This window comes from Pithys albifrons, chromosome 3, assembly GCF_047495875.1.
Source record: "Pithys albifrons albifrons isolate INPA30051 chromosome 3, PitAlb_v1, whole genome shotgun sequence".
Taxonomy (NCBI): domain Eukaryota; kingdom Metazoa; phylum Chordata; class Aves; order Passeriformes; family Thamnophilidae; genus Pithys; species Pithys albifrons.
This window is the reverse complement of record NC_092460.1, coordinates 24260330-24282930: the sequence shown is the minus strand read 5'-3', so window position 1 is coordinate 24282930 and position 22601 is coordinate 24260330. Positions and strand designations below refer to the sequence as shown.

The window sequence follows — 22601 nt, the reverse complement described above, 5'->3', positions numbered from 1 at the left end:
AAAGAAAAAATAGAGGAAAACTATCTGTAATATTAAGTCAACTGCTGCAAAATCAGCTTTTGGAGAGGATTGATGCTTTCTAAGTGACAACTGTCACCAAAAAAACCCCGACCAAAACCCCAAAAAACGTACGCAGCCAACCTTAAAAAAATCCCTTAGCCCAAAAAAACCATCCTCAGAAAGTAGTTCTTCAACGCTGCCTTTTTTCCCACAGCCTTGTGGAGCCCCCAGCCCTGTCTGCAGAAAATGAAAGAGAGAGGGGTGGGATTAATGTATAATTAAAGGGAATTTGGAAGGCTGAGATGTTGCGGAATGTTAGATCAGTAGCTGGAACAGCATGTGGTGTTCTTTAGGCAGGCTTCATTGAATCCATACAAAAAAAGAAAGAAGGGCTGCTTGCCTGTCTGCTCATTTATCAAACAGCTAGGCTGAACTTTCACAGCTCCACAAAAGTGTTTTACTGTTTGCTGAAGTTTTGCTCCAGAAATTAAAGCAGAACAACCTAGCGACTCTGAGTCTATGCCGCATTTTTGACATCAGCCATGTTAAGCAAAGCTCTTCGAAACAAACACAAGTCAATTTTTACATGATACAAAGGGGAGACAATTGTATCTTTGCTAAAAACCAAACAAAAACAAAAACAACACATTACTGAAGAAATGGTCAAATATGTGACATTGCAATGTCTTTATTTGTATAGCACCTTTTGATCCAAATACGTGTTCCAAAGCTTTCAGTCATCAATCAGGATTAAATATTTATCACTCTGGTAAAATGGTTAATGGAGAAAAAAAATCCATATTATCTAATCAATTTAAATTGACTTTTTTCTAGCTGAGCAGTTATATTCCATCTTGTGTGCTTGTTTTCCTTTAATCTTAGTTGGTGTTCCCCCAAAAGAGGAAGCATTTAGCAATTTAAATAACGAAAACACAACTAAAATGGATTACAAATTTTAAAAGCAAGAAATTCCTTTGCAAGTGAATCTTCAAGGCTTGCTGAAGTCTTTCTTGCATGACGTCGCAGAAAAATTTTCCTCCTACTTCGGACCACACAGAGAATCAGGTTCAATCCTGTAAGATGCTGAGCACCATCTTTCCAGCAACTACAACAAAACTTTTCCATCAGGATTAGCCTGGTTGGTGGAGGCTCTGATGACTGAAGGCACAATCTACATTCATTAATCCATTTCCTTAAATGCAACTGGCGCTAAAGAAGTTTTGTTTTACAGTAGCAATGTTCTTTTAATGTCTGTTGACAGACTAGAGTCCAGATTCTTGATGGGATCCTGCTGTTTCTGAGATGCACTTGTTTTCTGTAGAGGGTAAATTGATTATGAGGTATCTACAAATATCACAGAGAGTCTTCCTTGGTAGAAATGGTACCCCTGTCAAATACCAAAATCTTTTCATAGAATCATCTTTCAGAAAAATAAGTGTTTAATGGCAGGTTTTTGAAGAACTTTGTTAGAGTTTGTACAGAATTTTGCTGATCCTGCAAACTGACAAATAAATAGTAGGCCATTTCTAATTACAATACTCCTTAGTTTAGAGACAGAACTGATCTGAGGTTTTTAAGGAAATAAGTTCTACTCTAGTGACTTCTGAAAGTATTTAAATTAATGGTAGTTAATGGAGTAATACTGAAGTTTAAAGTCTCTTTCCCCACTTTCAGTAATGGAAAAATAAAAAGCTTTATTTCTTATTTCTCCTGCCATGTATTTTGCTGACATTCTGCTTTTCTGTCTTAAAGACTACATTATTTTAAATATTAATAAATGTGCTTTTCCATTTTTCTTAATATCAATTCTATTTATTTACAGATAATAAGGCAGCAGTTTCCACAGCTAACAACAAGAAGACTTGGAACCAGAGGCCAATCAAAGTAAGCAGAGTATAGTGTTATTATCATGTTGCACAGGGCCCCATCTGAACAGAACAGTGTAAGAACAAAGAATAATTTATCCAGTTAGGGACTTAAAATTACTTTAATAGAGGTTCTGTTGCAATCTTTGCATTATCTTATTGATTCAGCAGTGATCCTGCAAGGGTGATCTAATGGAGCCTTTCACTGATTTCATCAGCAATATTTTCCATATCGTTCCTATATTGTTTTTCATCTCAAGTCACTTTACACAATGTAAAGGACATTCACATCCAGGAGTAATGGAGCTGCTCAGGTGTTGGAATGCTGTCTAGAATTAGGTAGGAACATAAATGGGCCTAAAATGAAATTGTCCACACACCTGCAATTAACATCAATTTTGCCTGTGTAATGAAATCCAACATACCTTTAAGTGATCCAGAATTAGCTTATTGCCTTATCCAAAAGATTATACTTCCTGAAAGCAGGTTAGTCTAGTTCCAGAATGAGAAACTGATTCCAAATGAAGAATGCACTTCCTGGAGTATTTGACTTCTTCCAGTTGTTGACAAGATGTGATTCTACCGATTTATGTAGAGGATACAGTGATGGTTTTATCCTTCTATCTGCTTGTGGACTTCATGGCATTTCCAGTGGAGCTTTGAATCTTTATTCAGCAAACATAAGGCCCATAAAATAATAAAATATTCTTTTCTTGGTTAGCCTTCACAAAATCCTACAGGATAGCATAAGGCCAGTGTCTGCAGTTCATAAGTGCAAAACCGAGAGGAAAATTAAAAATGAGGTCGTGTGTTTGCAAAATTGTGTTGGTAAATGTTCATAACACAGCCTAGAAACACAATATTCCTACATGCTGAAAAGAAAATATGCTACTAGAATTGAACTTATATGCTAAAGCTAGAATGGCCTGTTCTTTGAAGGAAAAAAGGAACTAAGATGCCAAAAGAAATGCCATTAAAATTAGCTCTACTGTGCTCTTCTAACAAGTTGTCCCTGCCAAGTATCTCTCTGATGGAACAAAATGGCTTTTTCCTCAGCTTGATATTTTCTTGGGTTTTGTAACTAAGCTTTCTTTTTCTAGAGCAGACATATTAAAGCAGCTAATTGAAAATTTGAAATCCATTCCCCAATGCAAATTCAGAGTTACATCAAAGCCACCAAAAATCTCTCAGGCAGAAACTCTGAGTTAGTCCAACAGTGTGTTAGGAAAGCATGATAGCTACAGAATCAGAGAAACAGGATTTAGCACTGAATGTGAGTTTTGTGGAAGTTCATAAAGAAGGAATGAAACTGTACACAAGTTGTTTTATGGGTGCATTCATATAAAAGTACCCACTGTCAGCCATCAAATCACTCTTATATCAGCTACAACTTTGTTATTTGTCTTCTCATTTAAAGAAAGCAGTGAGCACTGCTGTATTTCCAAGCTGGAGCTTCTCCCACAGCTCTTGGAATCTCTCAGAGGGGCAAAACAAACTTGATTTGCTGATTGAGGGTGTCTTGCACCTCCAGAAGCTGTCTCTTTACTCTCAAAGGGGGTAAAAATTGAGGAGACTTAATATTTCTTGCAGAATTTCCTCCTAACCTGCTGCCTGTCAGAGCAGCTTTCAGGTCACATACTCTTTTCATGCCACTTTTGCAATGGTACTGTTCCTTGTATAGCAAATAAGGTGTTTCTGTCACATGCACAGAGAGACTACAAGCATGCTGTACTTATTTATGATAAATACACTTCTTGGAAGACCCAGCCCAGCTGTAACCGAGCTCTGCTTTTGTTCCCAGAAACATCTGACTGCATTCCTATTAAGTGTTATGTAAAGAACTTACTTTAGGCATTAACACTTCAGTACCTTTGTCACCAGCTGTGCTGACCGACTGCTGCCAGTATGATTTTCATTCCACTTCCCTGCTACTGCCAAAGGAAATTCTGCTGTAGAAGTGGTTAAGATTAGCTGACTTCACACTGTTCTGCCCACAGTCTCTTTATAGCATGGCTGCCTTGTAACATTAAAAAGTTCAGAGCTGCAATGGTGCTATACTCTTGGCCAGCAGTTGTGAGCCTTTGTTTTTTGCAGCTGGGTTTGTTGATGTAAAAATGCAGCTGTTCTCTGTTGCGTTGAGCTTAGAAACAGTTCCACCACAGGTGAGCCATGAGAAGGCAGCTACACATAAAAGCCAATTTCTTTCTGTACTGTAGTCTGAAACTCTTCAGTTACGTTCACAAGACGTTGGTTAAACCTATGGAAGCTACATGGTGTGAAGGGAATTCTGCTTCTTTCTTTGAAGGAGTGCTGCAGATAACCAATCCATGAGGGGAAAAGCATTCCACCATTTAACACAAAAAAGTTGTGTTATCTGCATGCTATTCTACATATCAAACTTTCAAGCCCTGTTTATTGGATTTTTTTTTTTGTGATAGAAATACAAAAATGTGTTTGAAAAAGAATCTGTGTAAACTACTTCAGTGCGTGTTTGCTATTTGGGATGGTAAAATTACTGAAGGAAGAATCTATCTTGAAAAATTCTGGAGTTAATTTGGCTACTGTTCTCTATATGATTTTGAAGCTACACAAAAACCACTTTTATGTAGTTTGCAGCCAAGTGTAGCATACCAGGAATTAAATAATGCACAGTGAAATTTTACTACATTTTCCAGGCTTTGTTGTTGTTGTTGTTGTTGTTGTTGGCTGATTAAAGACAAAACTTGATATGAGACTGACCTCTCTTTAAATTATAGAAACCTCTCAGTCCATCTAGAAATTTAGCAGTCCTGCTTGCTCTCACTTTTTCCTTCTGCCCCCACTTCCCTCAGCAATTTTTAGTGCTGGCTCCCTGTAGCATTTCCTTTTGTTTTCCCCTATCCCAGATGTAGCACACAGGACATATGTGATTTTTATGGGTCTTACATGCAGTGCATGCATGGCAGCTCCCAGAGACCAGACTGGGTGTTATCATTCAAGCTAAAAAGCCAAACTTCTGTAGCCACTGTCACAAGCCCAGTGTTAGCACAAACTTGCCATTAGGTACCTGACACAGGTCACCAACAGTCTGGAGCCTGGTTTATGGTGCAGAATGCATGTTTTGACCTGAGTCTTGATGTGCAGATTTGGAGCCAATAGTGTGGCTTTCTAAGGTATTGAAGCTAGGAAATCCCTTTCATACCATCTCAGTTTAATGTTTTAATAAATTTCACTTAGATTACTCAATATTGAGTTCAAGATAGCTTTCATTTTTAATGGGAAATATGAAATGTCCTCAGTGGGTGTGGCAAGGGAACCACATACTAGAAGTTTGCTACAACTCCCCAGGCCTCCACTCAGCCCATCTATGCTGCAGGACAGGACTGGGTTTCTAGATCTTTGCCACTATTTTCTGATGAGGATTGTGACATACACTGATCTGTGGACAAATGAGTGAAAAAAAGGAAAAAGGTCACCTGAGTTGGTTTAAACTAGTATCACTTAGACGCTACTCTTTCATTAATTAAATTCGTGGCCTTGGTAGAACCAGCTGATTTTACCTAAAGCTAATTCATGTCTATTCAAGTGAACAGATCTGGTGGCAGCACTCTGAAATAGTAACTCACTGGAGAGCCCAGAGACATGCAGAGATAATAACTTCTTGTGCCACCATAGTGGGATCCAGAAGACAATGTCTCATCATGATCTGATAGGCTATAAGGAGAGAAGTGAAGGATCACTCTAGGAAATTAGGCTGGTGCAAAACTACACCAAAAATACAATCTTGTAATGCCTTTTGTAATCATTGCAAATTTAGCTGATGGGTTGGTGATTCCTAAAGCCAAGAAACTGAAATAAAAGGTAGGAAATTATGGAAGGAGTAAGATTACCTTTGCTGCTTTGATGCAAGGGTTTTACTTGATGATCAGTGCTTCCATCAGCACCTATAATAAAGCTGAGTTGTAGCATAAACTTGTGCCATAAGGCCACCAATCCATTTTTATAGCACAGCTACACTGTGTAATTCCCAATGTGGTCTGCACAGACAGTGTTGTGTAGCATCCCTCACTGACCTGAGCCCAGTGCTGATGGGAGGGTATGGAGCAAATAATTTGAACTGTACGTTTCCTACCATTCATTGTTTTCCAGCACAAACCTTCAACCCACCCTCTTTTCTCTGAAGTGTTTTCAATTTTTGAAACATTTCTGAGCAATTTACTTAGAATAAAGCTTCCTGCTTTTCAGAAACCAAATCAGCCCTCAACAGTCTGAGAATTGGGAAACTGAAACAACAGAAGGGCCAGTCCAGAGGGTCTGTACCTCTGCTTGTTGCTGTACTAAAGGAGCAGCTGCACAGCAGAGCTCTGCCAGCAAGTAGCTTTAGGATGCTTTTTTCTTTTTTACTAAGAAGAAAAAATTGGAATTCCATTATTTTTCTACCCAGCTTTTACCAGAAGGAATGAGAATTGTAAGCTCAATATGTTACCACAATGTTCTGCTACTGAATCAATGCTTGTCAATAATATATAAACTATTGCCCAATCTGTTTTGCTGTAGAAATCATCAGCATTATCAGTTTCTCTTGCCTCCATATGCATTTTTTAAAAAAATTCAAACAATTCACTTTATTAAATATACTTCTCTATGTATCAGGTACCATTATTACGGAATTGCAGTGAAAGAAAACTCCCAGTATTATGATGTGATGTATTCTAAAAAAGGAGCAGCTTGGGTCAATGAAACAGGAAAAAAAGAAGTAACCAAACAGACAGTGGCGTATTCACCACGATCCAAACTGGGAACATTACTGCCAGAGTTTCCAAATGTCAAAGATCTAAATCTGCCAGCCAGTCTGCCAGAGGAGAAGGTAACACTTTGGAAATCTTTTCTCAGCTTGTCTTAAGTTTTTTTCCTGCTCTGGATGAAAGCTTTGTCTACTATATAAAGACTTTAAATCAGACTAAGTGTAATAATACTTTGACTTGATTTATGGGGGACTGAATTACTTGATCTAATAGAAATATCTTCCCTTAGAGAGCTGACACCGTCAGCTGTACAATATATCTAAAGCCCATGCACACTCTTTTAAAAGTTACATTACATAAAGCAAGTGAAGCTCGATGGTATTTTTTTAGATATGTTATAGCTCTCTAATGTGTGAACACACTGAAAAACAGGTCTGATGCTTTCTTGAGCAGAGAAGTGTATTTCTTATGTTTTTAGACTAGAAATTAAGAGAATCCTATCCACACATATGACAAAAATGTTCTGGCTTCTCTTGGCTGAGCTTGCTAGTCTTCTGGTTCTATTCACGTGTATAGTATCAATGTAAAGTGGACAAAAGAATAGGGTTTTATAGTTCTTTATGTCCTAATTAGGGCCACATTCTCGTCTTTGATCTCACTGAGGCTTTTTGCTTCTCTCACATTTGAAGAATCCCCATTGACATAGAAAAATCCATGAATTCAAAGGGAGAATTTACTTTTAAGATGAAAACTTATTTTATAGCTAACCTAACTAATCTAACTAGGCTCTAACTGATTTCATTAATTTTGCAGTTGTGCACGGATAAGATAAGAAAAACTTACTTTTTCTGTGCTTTGTATTCTGATTTTTTAAAAGTAGGTTTCTTAAAGTAGAATGATCTTTTGTGTGTCTCCCTCATTTTTTTCAGGTTTCTACCTTTATTATGATGTATAGGACTCACTGTCAGAGGATATTAGACACTGTAATAAGAGCAAACTTTGATGAGGTATGGTTAGAAACTACAGTTGTAGTTTAATGATATGTAAGGTATTAATGGATCTGAGACTCTATTTTGTGTGTGATATTACAGATTTACAGTTCTGGTGGTCAATCCTTTTCATGTGCAATGAACAATAGCTATACTTGAGTATATAATACATGACCGATGGCACTAAATCTCACAACACTGTGAGTTAGAGGAACAAAATAAATGTAAATGTTTTTGTCCCCCTGTTCTCCAGCAGGATTAAGGTAGCAATATCCCCTTACAAGAAGTTGGACAATCCAGTTCTTACAGCTTAAGGTGTGTCCACCACAACTTTTCAAAGGTTTTTTTGGGGACTGAGCAGTTTGAAGGAATTCCTCTCAGAGTTCAGCACAGAGCCAGGGCACGTGCCACAGTGAAAATGGTGGGCTCTGCTGGTCTGTTAACAATGACACAGAGTGATGGGGGGCTTGCAGCCTCCCAGATATCCCAGACAGCTGTAGCTGAAGTCTCCAGTTGTCCAGTTGTACTTCAGTGCAGCTAGGAACACAGACATTGCTCAACAGCTCATACCATCTATTAGAGATGGGTAAGGCTTGTATCTGTGACTGAATCTCAGGATCTTCTGGCAGTGCATGCAGACATAATTAGAGCTGAAAAAAAATTTTAATGGAATGCAAGCAGTTTTATATTACACAGAAGAAGGCTTTTAATCCAAGAACACAAATCTGACTGTATAGATGCTGAGGACCTGATTCAAACATGATATTCAGGTCCTGGAAAATAAATTAAAGAAAATGGGCCTTTTGCCTCTGTCTTCTGAACAACGGGAAGAAATTCCCTGCTTTTCTTCATCTCACTGTTTAATTCTCAGACTTTTCTGGTTTAAAGCTGGTTTTGCACCATTGCCCCCAGTCTAGAAACTTCCATGTGAGAAAAATATGTGGAGATTTGGCTGGGTGAGCCTCAGAATACTTTCTTAAGAGCAGAATGCCATATTTTGTTAGGGAATCTGTTTATCATGACCAGTGGTGGGGAAGGGACTGATCAGTAAAAATATATGAATGCTGCAGCTGGTGTGGTTATTTACTTCACTACAGATTGCATGCAGGTTATTATTCATAAATGATGGTGTTCTGACCCCTGTGGAACTAATCTTATCATTCTCTGAATAACACCTTTATTTCATAAATTAAATTTTTCAGAGGTATATTTTACTGTGTCTGAATTCTCCTCCCTATTTTCTTTTTTTTTGTCTTTCTCCATTTTTTTGCCTCTTTCCTTCATAGTGAAGGAAAGAAGAAATCCAAAAGTGTAGTGTTTCATTCCAAAATGAAGACATAAAATGATATATTGACCCCTGTAAGCCATGTGCTATCCTCCTCTTCTTTACTACACCAAACCCTAGATTGCATTCCTTTGTATACAGGGTCAGAGAGCAAAGAGAGGGAAAAAGGCTTGATATGTGGAAGCCAAAGATTTACACTCACCAGCCACTGATGGAAAGTAAAAATATGGTGGTTCCCATGGGTCTCTCTGCTGTAGTAACATAAAGACATCCTGTTACCAGCTCAGTGCCTCCTCACCCCTTGGTTGATTACCCCGCTCTGCACTGTGTTACAGTTTGAGCGGGTCTAGTTAAGTAATATGCCTTGCCTGTGTTGCAACAGCCTCAGACCAGCTCTGGGGCTAAAACAAATACTATGTAAGCAGGTTCATTTCAAGGAAAGGGTGTTTGTGGCCTTTGATTATTTTAATTTAAACATCCCTGCTTATTCTCATGATTGCAGGTTCAAAGTTTTCTTCTGCACTTTTGGCAAGGGATGCCTCCTCATATGCTGCCTGTATTGGGTTCTTCAACTGTAGTGAATATAGTGGGAGTTTGTGATTCAATTCTTTACAAGGCAATTTCCGGAGTTTTGATGCCAACAGTACTACAAGCCTTACCTGACAGGTCAGTACAGCTCACAGCACTGACCCTTTCTAGCTCAGCTGTCCTTGTTACATGTCTTTTCTTCAGTGATGACATCACTTCTCAGAAATCTGCTTGCTGCCACCCATTTTCTGAGTTTAAATCACAGAGTCAATTGAAAGGAGTTGAAGAGCTTAAGTGTTCCTCATTAAATGTTCAGATTTTAACAAGAATTGTATTATGAAAAACTTGGAGGATTAGAAGTTTTTGTGGGATGAAGGATACCACCTTCTTCTTGGTTTCTTAACATTTGGCTGATCGTTTTGTCCCAGCTTTCAGGGAGTGTCAGAAGTCTGCAAGTTGCAGAGCACCCTGCTGTCTTCTGAAAATTTCTGACACTTTTCTCCTAGTCTGGGATAAAAACATGACTGTTCTGAATCATCACTACAAGAGAAGGTGGCCTGACTGCTCTGTTTGTAAATAATTACACACATATGCAGGCACTGCAACCTAAGCATTTGTCTCTGTATACACTCTAGGAACCCAATTGTTATTTCATTTGCCAGGAGTATAAAATCATATTTGTGAAAACTTGAACAAGCTGATTGAATTTAAATACTATCCTATGAAGAACAGAAGCATGATTGGTTTAGGATCACTTAATTTAAGAAGTATTTGCCATCTTCATTTTAAATCTAAATTGACTTTTCCCAGGTGGTAGATTTCAGCTGTTCTCTTCCTACCTGGGGTTCACATGAGTCCAAGAAGTCTTGTTTATATAGGCAAAGCAGGAAAAAGATCAACAGTCCATAGCAAAAAATGTAATCACTGAGTGCAGTTAATGTGTTTCCCTTGTGTGTTTTCCTAATATGTGTATCAGGAAACGATCTTTTCCCAGATGTTTTTGTACATCTTTAGTATTATTTGACTGATGTGCTTCTGACATTGAGTAATTTGTTAAGAATATTGCTCTAGATGTTTCTTCTTGACGCTGTATATTTAGCCTCCAAAATTTTAAAGTGTCTCTAATCATGGAAAATGTTGTTCTGCTCTCTTATGTGAATTTCATGACTGCTAAAGTACAGGCAAAGTAATTTTTACATAAGAAATCTGTTACAAGCACGGGCTTCTCTTGATAAGACATGTACATTTTTACAGACTTTTCCTCTCCCCTCCCCAAATCTATTTCATTGAAAGGATTAAACAGAACAGCAGTCCTTTTCTCAAGCTGCTTAGTTCTTTCATAGCAAATAAGGGGAGACTTGAGTGTGAATATAGACTTTTGTAATGCATATAAAGGGCCAGATTGTGGCTATTAAGCCATAGCCTGCACTGGAGGGGGTGAAGAAGGGTCTCGTTGCAATGGAAGCTCCTGAAGGAAATCTTGCTGACTCAGCCAGAATCCTCTGAGATACTTTCTGGGAACAAATTCTGGCTATCCAGAAAAGCCACTTTTTAGTGAGCGTAGCAGTTATCATCCATCCCTTTTCCTCTTTAGGTGTCTTTGTGGAGCAGAGCAGGCCTATGGCCATGTTTATTTTGCCACTCTGTTCTCAGTGCACTGTGTTAGAAGTACAAACAGAACAAGATTACTGGTTGAAAGAGGGAAAGTTCCTTGTATCTTTCCTCTCTCTCATTTGTGTCTCTCTAGTATTGTTAAAAGCAGTGCAGCTTCCTCTGCCAGACCCAGCTGTTAGGGTTCCCTGCACAACACTCTGCAACTGCTCAGGAAACTGTCATTTTATTCTGAGGATTTCAAGAAGGGTGGAATGACCATCCTACAAAGTTTAATAGGAAATGATGGAATCATCAGGAAGGGGTAACAAGGGAGAAGAGAGGAATCTCACTTGTTTGGGAGAGCTCCAGTCCTGTCCAGAGCCAAGCAGGCAGGTCCTGCTCCAGCCTGTTTTCCCCCACCTGTGTCGGCTTGGCACTGAAAATTCCTCCCCACCATAATCATCTCCCCCTCAATGGCTCTGGCCTGCAGCATAGCTGATTGTTGCTCCACTTGAGTATCCCTGTGTACATCTGTATAAATGTGGGCACAGCTGAGCTGAAATCCAAAGCTTGATCTATTGTCTTCTTTAAACAGTTATGCTTTTTTATTTATACAGAGTAGGAATGATTTTATTTCAAGTAAGAATGATTTTATTTCAAGTAAGTATCAAAGCAGTGCCATACAGAGACCTTCATTCTTTGTGAGGTTTTGATCATGATGTTATGTTTTGCTTTTCCTGCAAAAGTTTTCACAAGTTTCAGAAGTTTTACTTCATGCCTACAAACTATGTTAACTACTCTGTATAATAATGAGTTGTAAATAAATGGTTCATGGTCTTCCTATGTTTAGATTTTGTAGTATAATGCACAGAGGAAACATGTTCTGATGTATTGATTCCTTTTTTCAGTTTGACACAGGTGATCCGAAAGTTTGCAAAGCAACTGGATGAGTGGCTGAAAGTAGCTCTCCATGATTTGCCAGAAAACCTACGAAATATCAAATTTGAATGTATGTATTGTTCAATCTCCCATCTGTTAAACTGAGATGTACAGTGTTTATTGATTACAAATTAAATGGAAGTGAGACTAGTATTCTTTCAGGAATTAAAACCCGTCATCATTATGGATCTTGCGTTCGCTTACACTCTCCACTTGTTCATGAGAACCAATCTCATTTAGTGAAATGAGGCACTGCTCAAAATGAGAAATTTCCTTTCTTGTGGATTCTGATAAGAAATTAATTTTGTTTATAGTAAGCAAATGTTAGGGATGATATTAGGCAAAGAAAATTATTAAACAAACCTTTAGGCTAGCAGAATTTGAATACAGCTTGAGGCCCTTACTCAAAATAGTGCCAGAGTTAGAAATGAAGGCGATCAAATTACCCTGTCACCACAGGAAAGGGCACTAGTCCTTTTCAGACGTGCTTTGTAGATGCCTGCAGTGCACATCACCTATTGATAAAGCCTGCTTTATTTCACGGTTCTCAATTCTTTGCCTTTCATGAGCACTAAATTCCACACCACGAAGTTAAAAGAAAAAAAACTAATTTAGGAGAAGGATTAACTATTTTGATCAGCGTGGAAAATTAGGTGTATATTTTACTGAGAACAGTCAGGATCTAAGTTGGAACAACTAATTTTAGGGGGGGGGTTGAATTGTTTACTGATTTATTTTAAAAAATCAAACAAAGTCAGAACTGAGAATATGCTGTATGACATCTTTGTCAGTTCAAAATGAGAATCTTCAGCAGCAAAATCTTTTCCAATCTTATAGGCAGAGGGAAAGAGATCGATGGTGCACTGTCTACTCCATACTATGTACAGTATGGAGGGAAGACGCTGTGGCCACATCTAACATCTCTTTAGATTTATCTTCAAGTCTGGTGATTTTGATATAAGGAAAATACTGTGTGCGTCCTGCCTTTTGCATGAGCCTTTGTTGCTTTTGCAGTTGTTACCTCCTTATCAGAATTTGCGATAGTGTACACAGCCAGTGGAGGTACTGACAGGAGTAATGGCAAGCTTTGGTCATCTTTGCAGTTTCTGAGTCACAGGTTTCAGACAAAAAATGCACAATATAGCATTTTAAAAGTATAGGAAATATCTTAATATAAGGTCCACTTGCAAAGTGCTCAAGTGGGAGCAGAGGACTGGCAAGTACCTCCTGGGCCATCTTAGTCCACAAGGTATTAGTACAATATGCAATTGCTTTCAGAAACTTTGATCAAATAATACCTGAAACTGTATCAGAGTTTAGTTCCTATTAATTCAGTCGAAAGACACCTCCAAAACTTGTTTGCATTACGATTTAGCAACCTTTTCTCATTTTCACACATAAGGTAGCTAGCTTTATTTTATGCCCACTTGTTCTTGCAGCAACATTTTTCTTCCCATTAAATAGTTCTTTCTGGTCTTCAGTTCCTTTGTGTAGCAAGAGAAAATTTGCTATGCTGGAAAAGCAAAGCTCTTCCATTGTCCTCTATGTTCCTCTTGTCATCTCATTATTCACAGCATCTATAAATCATGGCTTGTAATATGCCTATGTAAAACTGATCAGCATCCAGATTTAAGGTTTTAGGTCAGGGTTTAAATTAAATGAAAACTCAGTTATTTGAGTGAATTTTATGTAGCCACAATTTTACACAGGAAACTGGATTTTTTTTTGTTTGTTTTATTTTGTTCTTGTTTTAATTTAATACTTTCAGAAGTAAATTTATTCATTTAACACAGTATGTAAATATGTATCTCTTCTTTCCTGCAGTGTCCAGAAGATTCTCACAAATACTCCGAAGACAGACGTCACTAAATCATCTCTGCCAAGTAAATATTTCAGTTACTCAAGTTTGATGAATGCCATTTTTACTGATGTTTTGAAAAATTTTATCAATTGATGGGTTGGACTCTATTCAGAGAGAACGAGATCACATTAGCAGTTTGTATTATCCTGTATTTATTGTGACCATCTTTACAAAATCAAAAAGTAACAGTGAAAAATGTTTTTCTAGACAACTGACAACTCCTGATTATTAAATCCAGCAGGGTGCTTTCATGAAACAAAACTATTATTTAATTTGAAGAGATGGTTCATTTCCATGAAATAAGTAAGAGACATTCCATTGGTTTCAGTGCAGTTTGTAGAAGGCCAATAGCAAAACAAGAAAAATTTCTATCTGCGCAACAATGAATTCCAAGTCTAATTCTACAATATAAATCAAATGCAAATTAGTAAAAACAAAGCAGCTGATCTGTTGGGGTTTTAAATAGACATGTTTTTGTAACCATAGCAAGTGAATACGTAACCTGCTCTGAGGTGTTTGGCTTATACCAGTTCATATCACAATTACCTATCAAAAAGTCACAAGGCCAAATTCTGTGTATTATAAAAAGTGGGAGAATGCATTTAATTAATTAACTTATCATCCAGGCCTTGGAGAGGATAGTTTGTTTTCTCTCTTACACTGAAAGTTTCACTTTTGGAAGGGGTATCAAACACCCTGTGGTAAACCTGTGAGAGCTGAATCCCACAGGAAGAAGCTCTGGGGGTAAAAAGCCCACACCTGCAAGAAATTTTTTGTAAGTTTTTTTCCTCCATTATTGTCATGGTGGAGGCAGAGATACCAGTGCTACCTTTCTCCAGATATGGTGGATCATCACTGTACTTTGAAGTCCACAGAGATTCAGAGGAATCAAGATAAAGAAACCACAACCTTCTGCATCAGACCTGGGATCAAACAGTTTACTTATGTGAAGGACTCTTCAAGTGCATCAGTTCCTTGGGGAAGCTGATAACTTTAGTGTGGGTTATCATCTCTGCTTAACTTACAGAGATCCATTGTAGGTTATATGACCATGACCTTGTGTCACTTCCTTTCCTCTCAGTCCATTCTCCTCATTACCAACAGCAGATCCCTGTCTCAACCAGACAAGACAGACCTCAGAAGGAGAGAAACGAGCTTTAACCTTTTCATGTAGCTGAGGGAAGAATGAGAGTTCATAGTTTGGGAGAGGGGAGGGTGTAAACCTGAGGGGGTTTGTTTGGTTGTGGCTTGACTTTTCTTGTTGCTTTCTTGTTTTGAACTGAAACTTGCCATGGAAACCAACAGAGCTGTTAGAGATTGAGTGGTCCATCAATGGCAGCATCAGATTAGTGCTGCTCATTAGGGTTTGTGGGGGATGCAATCAAAATATTTTTAGTTGATTAAAGTAGGCAAAATTACTTGAGAGTTCTCTTGTTAGAGGGCCCTGTAATATCCATAAGAGATCAAGCTGGTGGGTGGGGGTCCATGAGGAGGATCAACTTAGTGAGCCTAGTTAAAGAAGCGTAAAAGGGGATAAAGCCTATTTTTTAACCTAATAAAGCATGAACTAATGAATAGATTGGATTGGATTACAGGCATCAAGAACAGTGATCCACAGTGCAGACATCACATTTCAAATGCTGGAGGACTGGAGGAATGTGGATCTGAATAGCATTACCAAACAAACCCTCTATACTATGGAGGACTCACGGGACGAACACAGAAAGCTCATCATACAATGTAAGAGCAGAACTTTTAAATAAAACCAGGTGAACTTGGTTTTCTGCTGCAAACAAAACTCAGAGAAAGTAACATTTTTTTGCAGACATTGGTTTGCTTGCAGACTTAGGATAAACACAGAGACATTTATCAAAATGTAAGGCAAAGTCCTGTCAAGGCCTTGTTTTGAGACATAGATCTGGGCACTCTTCCATTAATGAGTGCTTTTCTAATATCCAGAACAGCCAATGGCACCAAAACTTGCACCCAAATTCAGGAGGATTTTTTCCCATGAACTTGAGAAAACTAAATCTATGATCGAACCATTTAACCTGTGAAAGTCCGATCTTTCCTGCTATAGAATTGCAGGAGAAATGTCTTTTGAAGTCTTTGGACACATCTTGGCTGTGTATTTGCATTCCTTGTAAACTTCTTTATAAAAAGCTCCTTTTCACACAGTATTTTCATAAACAAGATCATCTGATGGGGTAAGCTTTCACCCTGAACTTTTAGGAGTAAGTAGAAGTCCCATATCAAACAATCTCCTTGGCCAGTTTAGCTTCTGCCTGGTATAGTGAAGGGCATGGACTTAAAAGTGACTTTTGAGATATTGGCAAATTGCTTTTAGAATCAAAGATCTTTTGCAAATATTAAATATACCTTCCATAATCCAGCAAGTGTTGCATAGTTGCATGCTTAGGTGCGACAGGAAGCACACTGAGTTCTGCTGCTCTGAGGCAACAGAGCTTTCTTTGCCTTTAGCATTGTTCATAACCTCACTTTCCTGTGAACCCACCTGATGTTGCCACCTCTCTCCTGAAGATGCCCAGTCATATTCTATCCAGCACCAACTTTAACGAGGTGCAGCCCAGGCAACCACTTGGGGCAGCCCAGCAAGGGTAGGTCTGCTAGTGGAGTAACTCTTGCAGTGAGTGGCTGGCAAGAGCAGAGGTGACACTGTCACATGTACACTGGCCCCTACAGTGTTGACTTTGGCAGTCATCCCACTGTGTTAACACTGGAAATCTTCTCCTTGGTACAGGAACAGGTCTTGCATTCTCTATTACCTCTGTTTTACAGTGAGAGGTGTTTTATACTCCTTCCTCTCCTTCTTAATCCTTACTTCATTTCCTGCTACTGTCCTCTTCCCTTTTGAGGAGATAGAAACTTGACAGGGCAGCAGAGGACGTAGCACATAGCAAGACTGAAGTCCAGAAGCTGGGTGCATCCTTGTGTTATCCGTTCAGTTTTCAATATATATCCAGCATCCTCCCACTGTCTAAAAAAGAGAGTTCCCAAAGTTATACTTCCTAGCGGCAGCAACAGTCTTCACTCAATGCCAATGGATTTGAGCAAGTTTTTCCATATTTTAGGCCCATGTAGTCGAATAAGCAGTTACTCATAAATGGTAATTTAATACGAGTTCATCATGAGATGGGATTCCACTGAGATATTTATGTACATAAAGAGATTATTCTAGAACTTAGATTTTTTCCCCCATCTTTGATGCTTTTAAAGACTACACTCTATATGACTTATATGACAGGGACTTAAGGTCTGCTTTCACTTTCTTGGTACTAATAATCAAGAAAGCACAATTGCCAGATACTGTAACTGGAAAAGCAAACATGTTTATAAGCCTATAAACGAGCTTAGAGAGAAACAGATCAAAATCATTGGGTATAAGATAGTCTCATTACTGTTCTGCTGGGGTAGCTATGTCTGACATGACTTCTTTATTCCCTCTTTCTCAGATCCTGTTGAGGTATTTTTAACAGTCACTAAAAGGCTAAAAATTTACTTTTCTCAAATAGGTTGTTGTACACAGTTGCATTGCTCCAGCAGCAAAGCAGGCAACTGATTTGTTTTTCCGTTCTTGCTCCCCTCTTTGCACAGCATAGGAATTACTTCATCTGTTGTATCAGGCAATTTTTGTCCAGACAAATACTCAGGTAAGGAGACAACATTTAGATTCCTCTGTGATTCTGTTCTGGATAAAGGGAGGTTCCCCATTCAATAAAATGATGAAGGAAGATAAGGGTGGCCCAAACATCATTATTTCCCTTCTTTCGCTGACTAATGTTGCTGACAACTCAGCCTTTGCAAGTCTAAGTTAAACAAAGTCGTAGTCAGGTGTGAAGCAAATACATTCCTGCTCATCTTGCTGATCCAACTTAAGAGACCCAGGAGGATTTCTTTGCTTTATTGTCGGATACCCTCCCTGGCTCATATCTCTGGCTATCATCTCAAAGTTTTTCTCCTTCATTTTTTCCTATGGTGGGAAATTCCTTCCTTCTGTAATTTATAATTAAGCATAAATGGAAATGTGTAGCACATTGAAATCATCCTGTAACACAGCGGGTAGAAAGTATCTTTCTTGACTTACTGTGCCTTTTATCTAAGCTGAGTTGAAGAATAGTTTTTTTTAAGGTGTCAAAACACGTGATTCTTTGTCTTCCAGACATTGGTTCTCCTAAATAAACAAGACTTTCAGTTTTAAAGGCTGCACTTGAACGACTTGTTTTTACTTTTTTAATTAAAATATTAATATCTGTATTTGGAAAAGGTTAAAAAGTATACAGGGGTTTTTTTGCATCTCTTCTTCATAATAAGTATAGCATTTCTGCATTGATAGTAAGTTGTTTTGAAGAAGTAGAAGTTTATGGCAATTGTGTGTGTGTGTGTGTGTGTGTGTGTGTGTGTGTGCGCGCGCGTGCACGCACGCACAAAGAGATGATTTACAGCACTTAAATCATGTTTTTGCAACTAAAGCATTATACACTTGAGCGTCCTATCAACAGTACTCATCCACTTGGTGCCTACAGGATTCTTTATGCATTTCTAAATTAATTTCACATATGACATTTTCTAATCTCTAGGGTTAAGGGCTACTTTCTCACTCTCCATAGAGAACACCATAAACATTTCACTTCCGGACACGCCAGACAGCTGAAAAATCAAAGTACTACTTTTAAAAATTATGTTCTGATGCGTTCCCATGAAAATACAACTTTCAATGACAGCATCACTTTCAGTAGAAACAAGACAAGAGACCAGGCAAACTTTTTGGGTCAGCACTGAGGAAGATGCATTTGTTACAGTTACACAATCTATTGTAAAAAACACAGTAGACTTGTGATTCTATTCACAGCTTTTTGTGATTTGTTCAAAACAGAATCCAAGTACTGAGGTGGGCTGTTGCTTTGTTTTGTCTGCCAGTGTATCAGGAGTTTGATCACCTTTTGGAGGAGCAGTCCCCCATTGAGTCGTACATCGAGTGGCTGGATTCCATGGTGGACAGATGTGTTGTAAAGGTTGGTAAGCAGGAGAGAGGGCCTGAATTACTGATGTGCATTATGAGATCTATTCAGGTCGTGGATTTTAAAAATAAAAAAATACGACAGAGAAAAAATAAAATAAAAGAACAAGAGAGGTAAGTATTGGTAATAAGCCAGAGCAAAGCAGCTGTGGACAAAAATCTCATTAGTTTTCATGGAGATTTGCTCACATTCAGGATTCTGCTTTATTTTGAGCTTGTTTATTTTATCCCAAAAATGGTATTCAAGAATGAACAGGGTTGAGGTTTCCAGTCAAATCAATATTTCAGAGGCACAGAGAAATTCATTGAGAGTCAGAGTTGTCCTAATGACATAGTGCAAATAAAAGCATAATTTGGTCTTTTAAGATTCTAATGAAAAGGATATTTAGGCTAGCTACTTCATTTATGGAAAATCAAATGTAAGGATGAAGGTCTACATTTCCATTCAATCAAGGGCACAGCTATGTTGCCTTTTGAATTTATTTGGGTTACCAAGAACTTTTATTTTAGTTTAATTGCATGTAGAAACCTACTAACAGAGTTTTAAAACATATTTTCAAAAGCAAACAGGGACCCCTAGAATTTTACATAGAGTATGAAAATATATGACTGACTATTTCAACTTCTGTCACTAACAGTACTTCATGTTAAGATGTTCTATTAGAAGTTCAACTCTTCATTTCAGTTCACAGAATCATCGAATATACTGAGTTGGAAGGGACTCACAAGGATCATTGCATCCAACTCTCAGCAGAGCTCAGAAGTAAAAACAAAACAAAGCAAAATGTACTGCCACTCTCTCTGCTGCAAAAGGACCATACAGAAAACAACAGATAATTCCCAGGATTTCTTGAAATACTTTGATTGTTTTGTGGAACTTTTCTTCTAGTCAATGGAATGCAATTTGAAATTCAGACCATGACTGTTAATTGTAATGAAGAACTTGATATGAATTTTAATAGTTGATTGTGTGAACCTAATTCTTTAACTCCCGTATGGCTATAGTAAACAAATTTTTGAAGAGTTAAAGCCCAAAGTGTGCTTTCTTAGTAAAATGACTAAGTAGATTTATAAAAATAAAAACATGAAGGAACAAAAAACTTTATGGACAATACTCTTGGGCACATGATGTGACTCTTGGGGGTGGTCCTGTACTGGGCTAAGAATTTGACTGGCGAATTCCCTTTCCAGCTCAGAATATTCCATGATTCTGGGATTCTGAGTTCAAGAAGCATTTTTACTCAATATTAAATCTTAATTGAAATATTAATAAAAAATTTCGGTGTAGATCAATCGTTATTGATTATAAATTGCTTCCTTGACTAGGAAGCAAGAACAAACACGTAAGTAATTAGGTTAAGATGAAGACTGGAGCAATTTTTTTTACACTCCTTACATCATTTATAAAGGGGATCCAGCCTTGAATAATACTTTAATATTTCCTCTTTCTGAAGGCTATATATGTTTATGTGGTATTTTTCTGTCTAAGGCCATTTTGAGTTTGGATTTTAGTAATTAGTAGTGTATTATTTAATGTGAAGATAATAAGTAGATTTTAAGTATAAGAGGAGAAGATGGATATGTGCATCATGCTGGTCAAAATATAAGTTTTTCCATGTCAGACATATCTGTCTTCTTGCAGGTAGCTGCCAAGAGACAAGGCTCTTTGAAGAAAGTAGCTCAGCAGTTCCTCCTGATGTGGTCCTGTTTTGGCACTCGAGTGATTCGGGACATGACTTTGCACAGTGCACCCAGCTTTGGTACTTTGATTTTGTTGTAATAATTGCATGCCACAGTCAAAAAAAGCTGTGGAAACATAACCAGTTTTCACATGTCCAAGGCTCTGTTAAAAAATGAGTTTGGGTTACTGACATTTGGAAATAATGCTCAGACAGATGTCTGTCTTTAAGATCTAGCCAGGGGAGCTGAAAACATTGGCACTTCCTTCTGTTTGCTGTTTGCCAGTAGTGTCAGTGATGAGTCCCAGGGCAGCTGGAGGAGTCAATTACAGGAGCGTTCCTCAGTGCACTTCAGCACAAAGTGAGTCTGGTTACCCAAACCACTCTGTTGTGCCACGGGAGATGACTTTGTGCTGAAGTGGATGAAAAGCTTCCCAGCGAACCACTTTTCCCAGCTTTCCTTTTAAAGGACATAGCATTCGAAACTGGTCTTTGCAAAATGACCAGTTTTCTATAATCTGGAGAGATTCTTATCCTTTTTTTAAGAATTCATTCAGGATGGAAAACTAGGTTTTTACTTTTTAAATGAAAAACCATCTTGCTTCTCCACAGAGTTTGAAATGGGGCTTTGTCCTGGGATACAAACAGTTCAGATTGTTGTATTATGAGTGTGAACATTCACAGTCACTTGGGACCACATATTGCATGAGGGATGGTTTTTCTAAATGCACATTTGTCTGACTATGTTAGTACATCAATAAAGAATGATTTTATATGAACACTGAATTGAATAACTGCAAGGTTTTCCGCCAGCTGAGCTTTGATGTCGTTTATGCTTTTAAAACTATCTAACAGCATAAATTCAGATACTGTCAGATAGGCACAATATTATATTTATATAACATATTTTTATATTTATTACAGATACCATTTTTTAAAATAACTTATTTATATTTTAATCTGAAAGGACTTTCATTCCCATTGTAAAAGACTTTTCCAAACAGGTATTAGTGAGTCATCATTAGACACCAGGATAGTGTGTGTCCCCAAGGTGTTCACAATTCCATCTGATAGCTGGTGTTTTCAGCACTAGTATCCTGGTCACATCTGTTTTCCATCTCCTCTAGGACTCATTTGCTCCTTGAGTTACTTTGGTTTTTTCTTTTACTGTGGGCACAAAAGTAGCTGATATTGCTTAACAGTATAATTTCCCTCAGTGTTCAAAGATCCCTTTGCATGAGTACTGAAGAAACACTGAATTTCATTTTGTAGAACCATGGGTTGCAGCACTTCTCTGAGCAGACATAGTCCTGACCTGTGAAAGACACTGGTAGGGAACAAATGAAAAAACATTCTGCATTAGTGCAGTGTTGAGATTATACTGTTTCTCATTCAATCCTGACTTTAAACTGCTCCTAAGGATTCATTATTGCTACTAAAATGCACATTACAATGTTACTTTTATTTCTGTTCAGGATATGTTTGTAACCTAATCAAGCATTCTCTTGTTTCAGAGTTATTAGACCACCATCAGTTGCCTGGATGGTCTGTACAAAGATCCTCAGCTGTGATTTCTTACTTACTAATGGAAACATTTATGAACTTGCTAAATAGTGAGAAAATGAGAAGATTGAGAATTATTCTCAGGACCCACTACAACATATTTACCAGAATAACTTACCTGTTGTCTCTCTTACAAATTTAGCATTTGAATTTATCTCTTTTTTGGATAACTTTTAACTGCTCTGCTGAGTTTTTTTTGGGGGGGGTTGGGAGGGGGTGTGCATTTCTGAGTACATCTGTGTGTAGAAATGCATGAGTTTTCTTCTTGTATGGGCAGGCACCTTTGAACACTAATTTGATATGTTTACATGTAACTACAGTCAGGAAAATCATGTACTGGCCATAGTTGACTTGGTTTTCATAGCATGTGGTTATAATTAGAACTGGATCAATAACTGCTTCTCAATTTGATAGTCAACTCAGGAGTTTTAAAAAAAAAACAAATAATCATGCTCAGTGTGAAGCTGAGACGTTTTGTGATTTTCATCAAACTCAGAAATCTATAAAAAGTAAAATCAAAGATAATTCTCTTTCACC

The 22601-nt window shown here is 37.9% G+C and overlaps 1 protein-coding gene across 2 annotated transcripts in view; it reads left to right on the top strand.

Annotated features, from left to right (window-relative positions):
- The window catches only part of RFX4 (regulatory factor X4), an 88988-nt gene that overhangs the window by 40684 nt on the left and 25703 nt on the right, over positions 1 to 22601 (top strand). For both annotated transcript variants that reach the window (XM_071549751.1, XM_071549750.1), the window contains exons 5-13: positions 1823 to 1884; positions 6498 to 6711; positions 7519 to 7596; positions 9366 to 9529; positions 11893 to 11993; positions 13748 to 13806; positions 15380 to 15524; positions 18723 to 18817; positions 20465 to 20582. In XM_071549751.1, the coding sequence (XP_071405852.1) occupies positions 1823 to 1884; positions 6498 to 6711; positions 7519 to 7596; positions 9366 to 9529; positions 11893 to 11993; positions 13748 to 13806; positions 15380 to 15524; positions 18723 to 18817; positions 20465 to 20582 (1036 nt within the window). The remainder of the gene's footprint in view (positions 1 to 1822; positions 1885 to 6497; positions 6712 to 7518; positions 7597 to 9365; positions 9530 to 11892; positions 11994 to 13747; positions 13807 to 15379; positions 15525 to 18722; positions 18818 to 20464; positions 20583 to 22601) is intronic.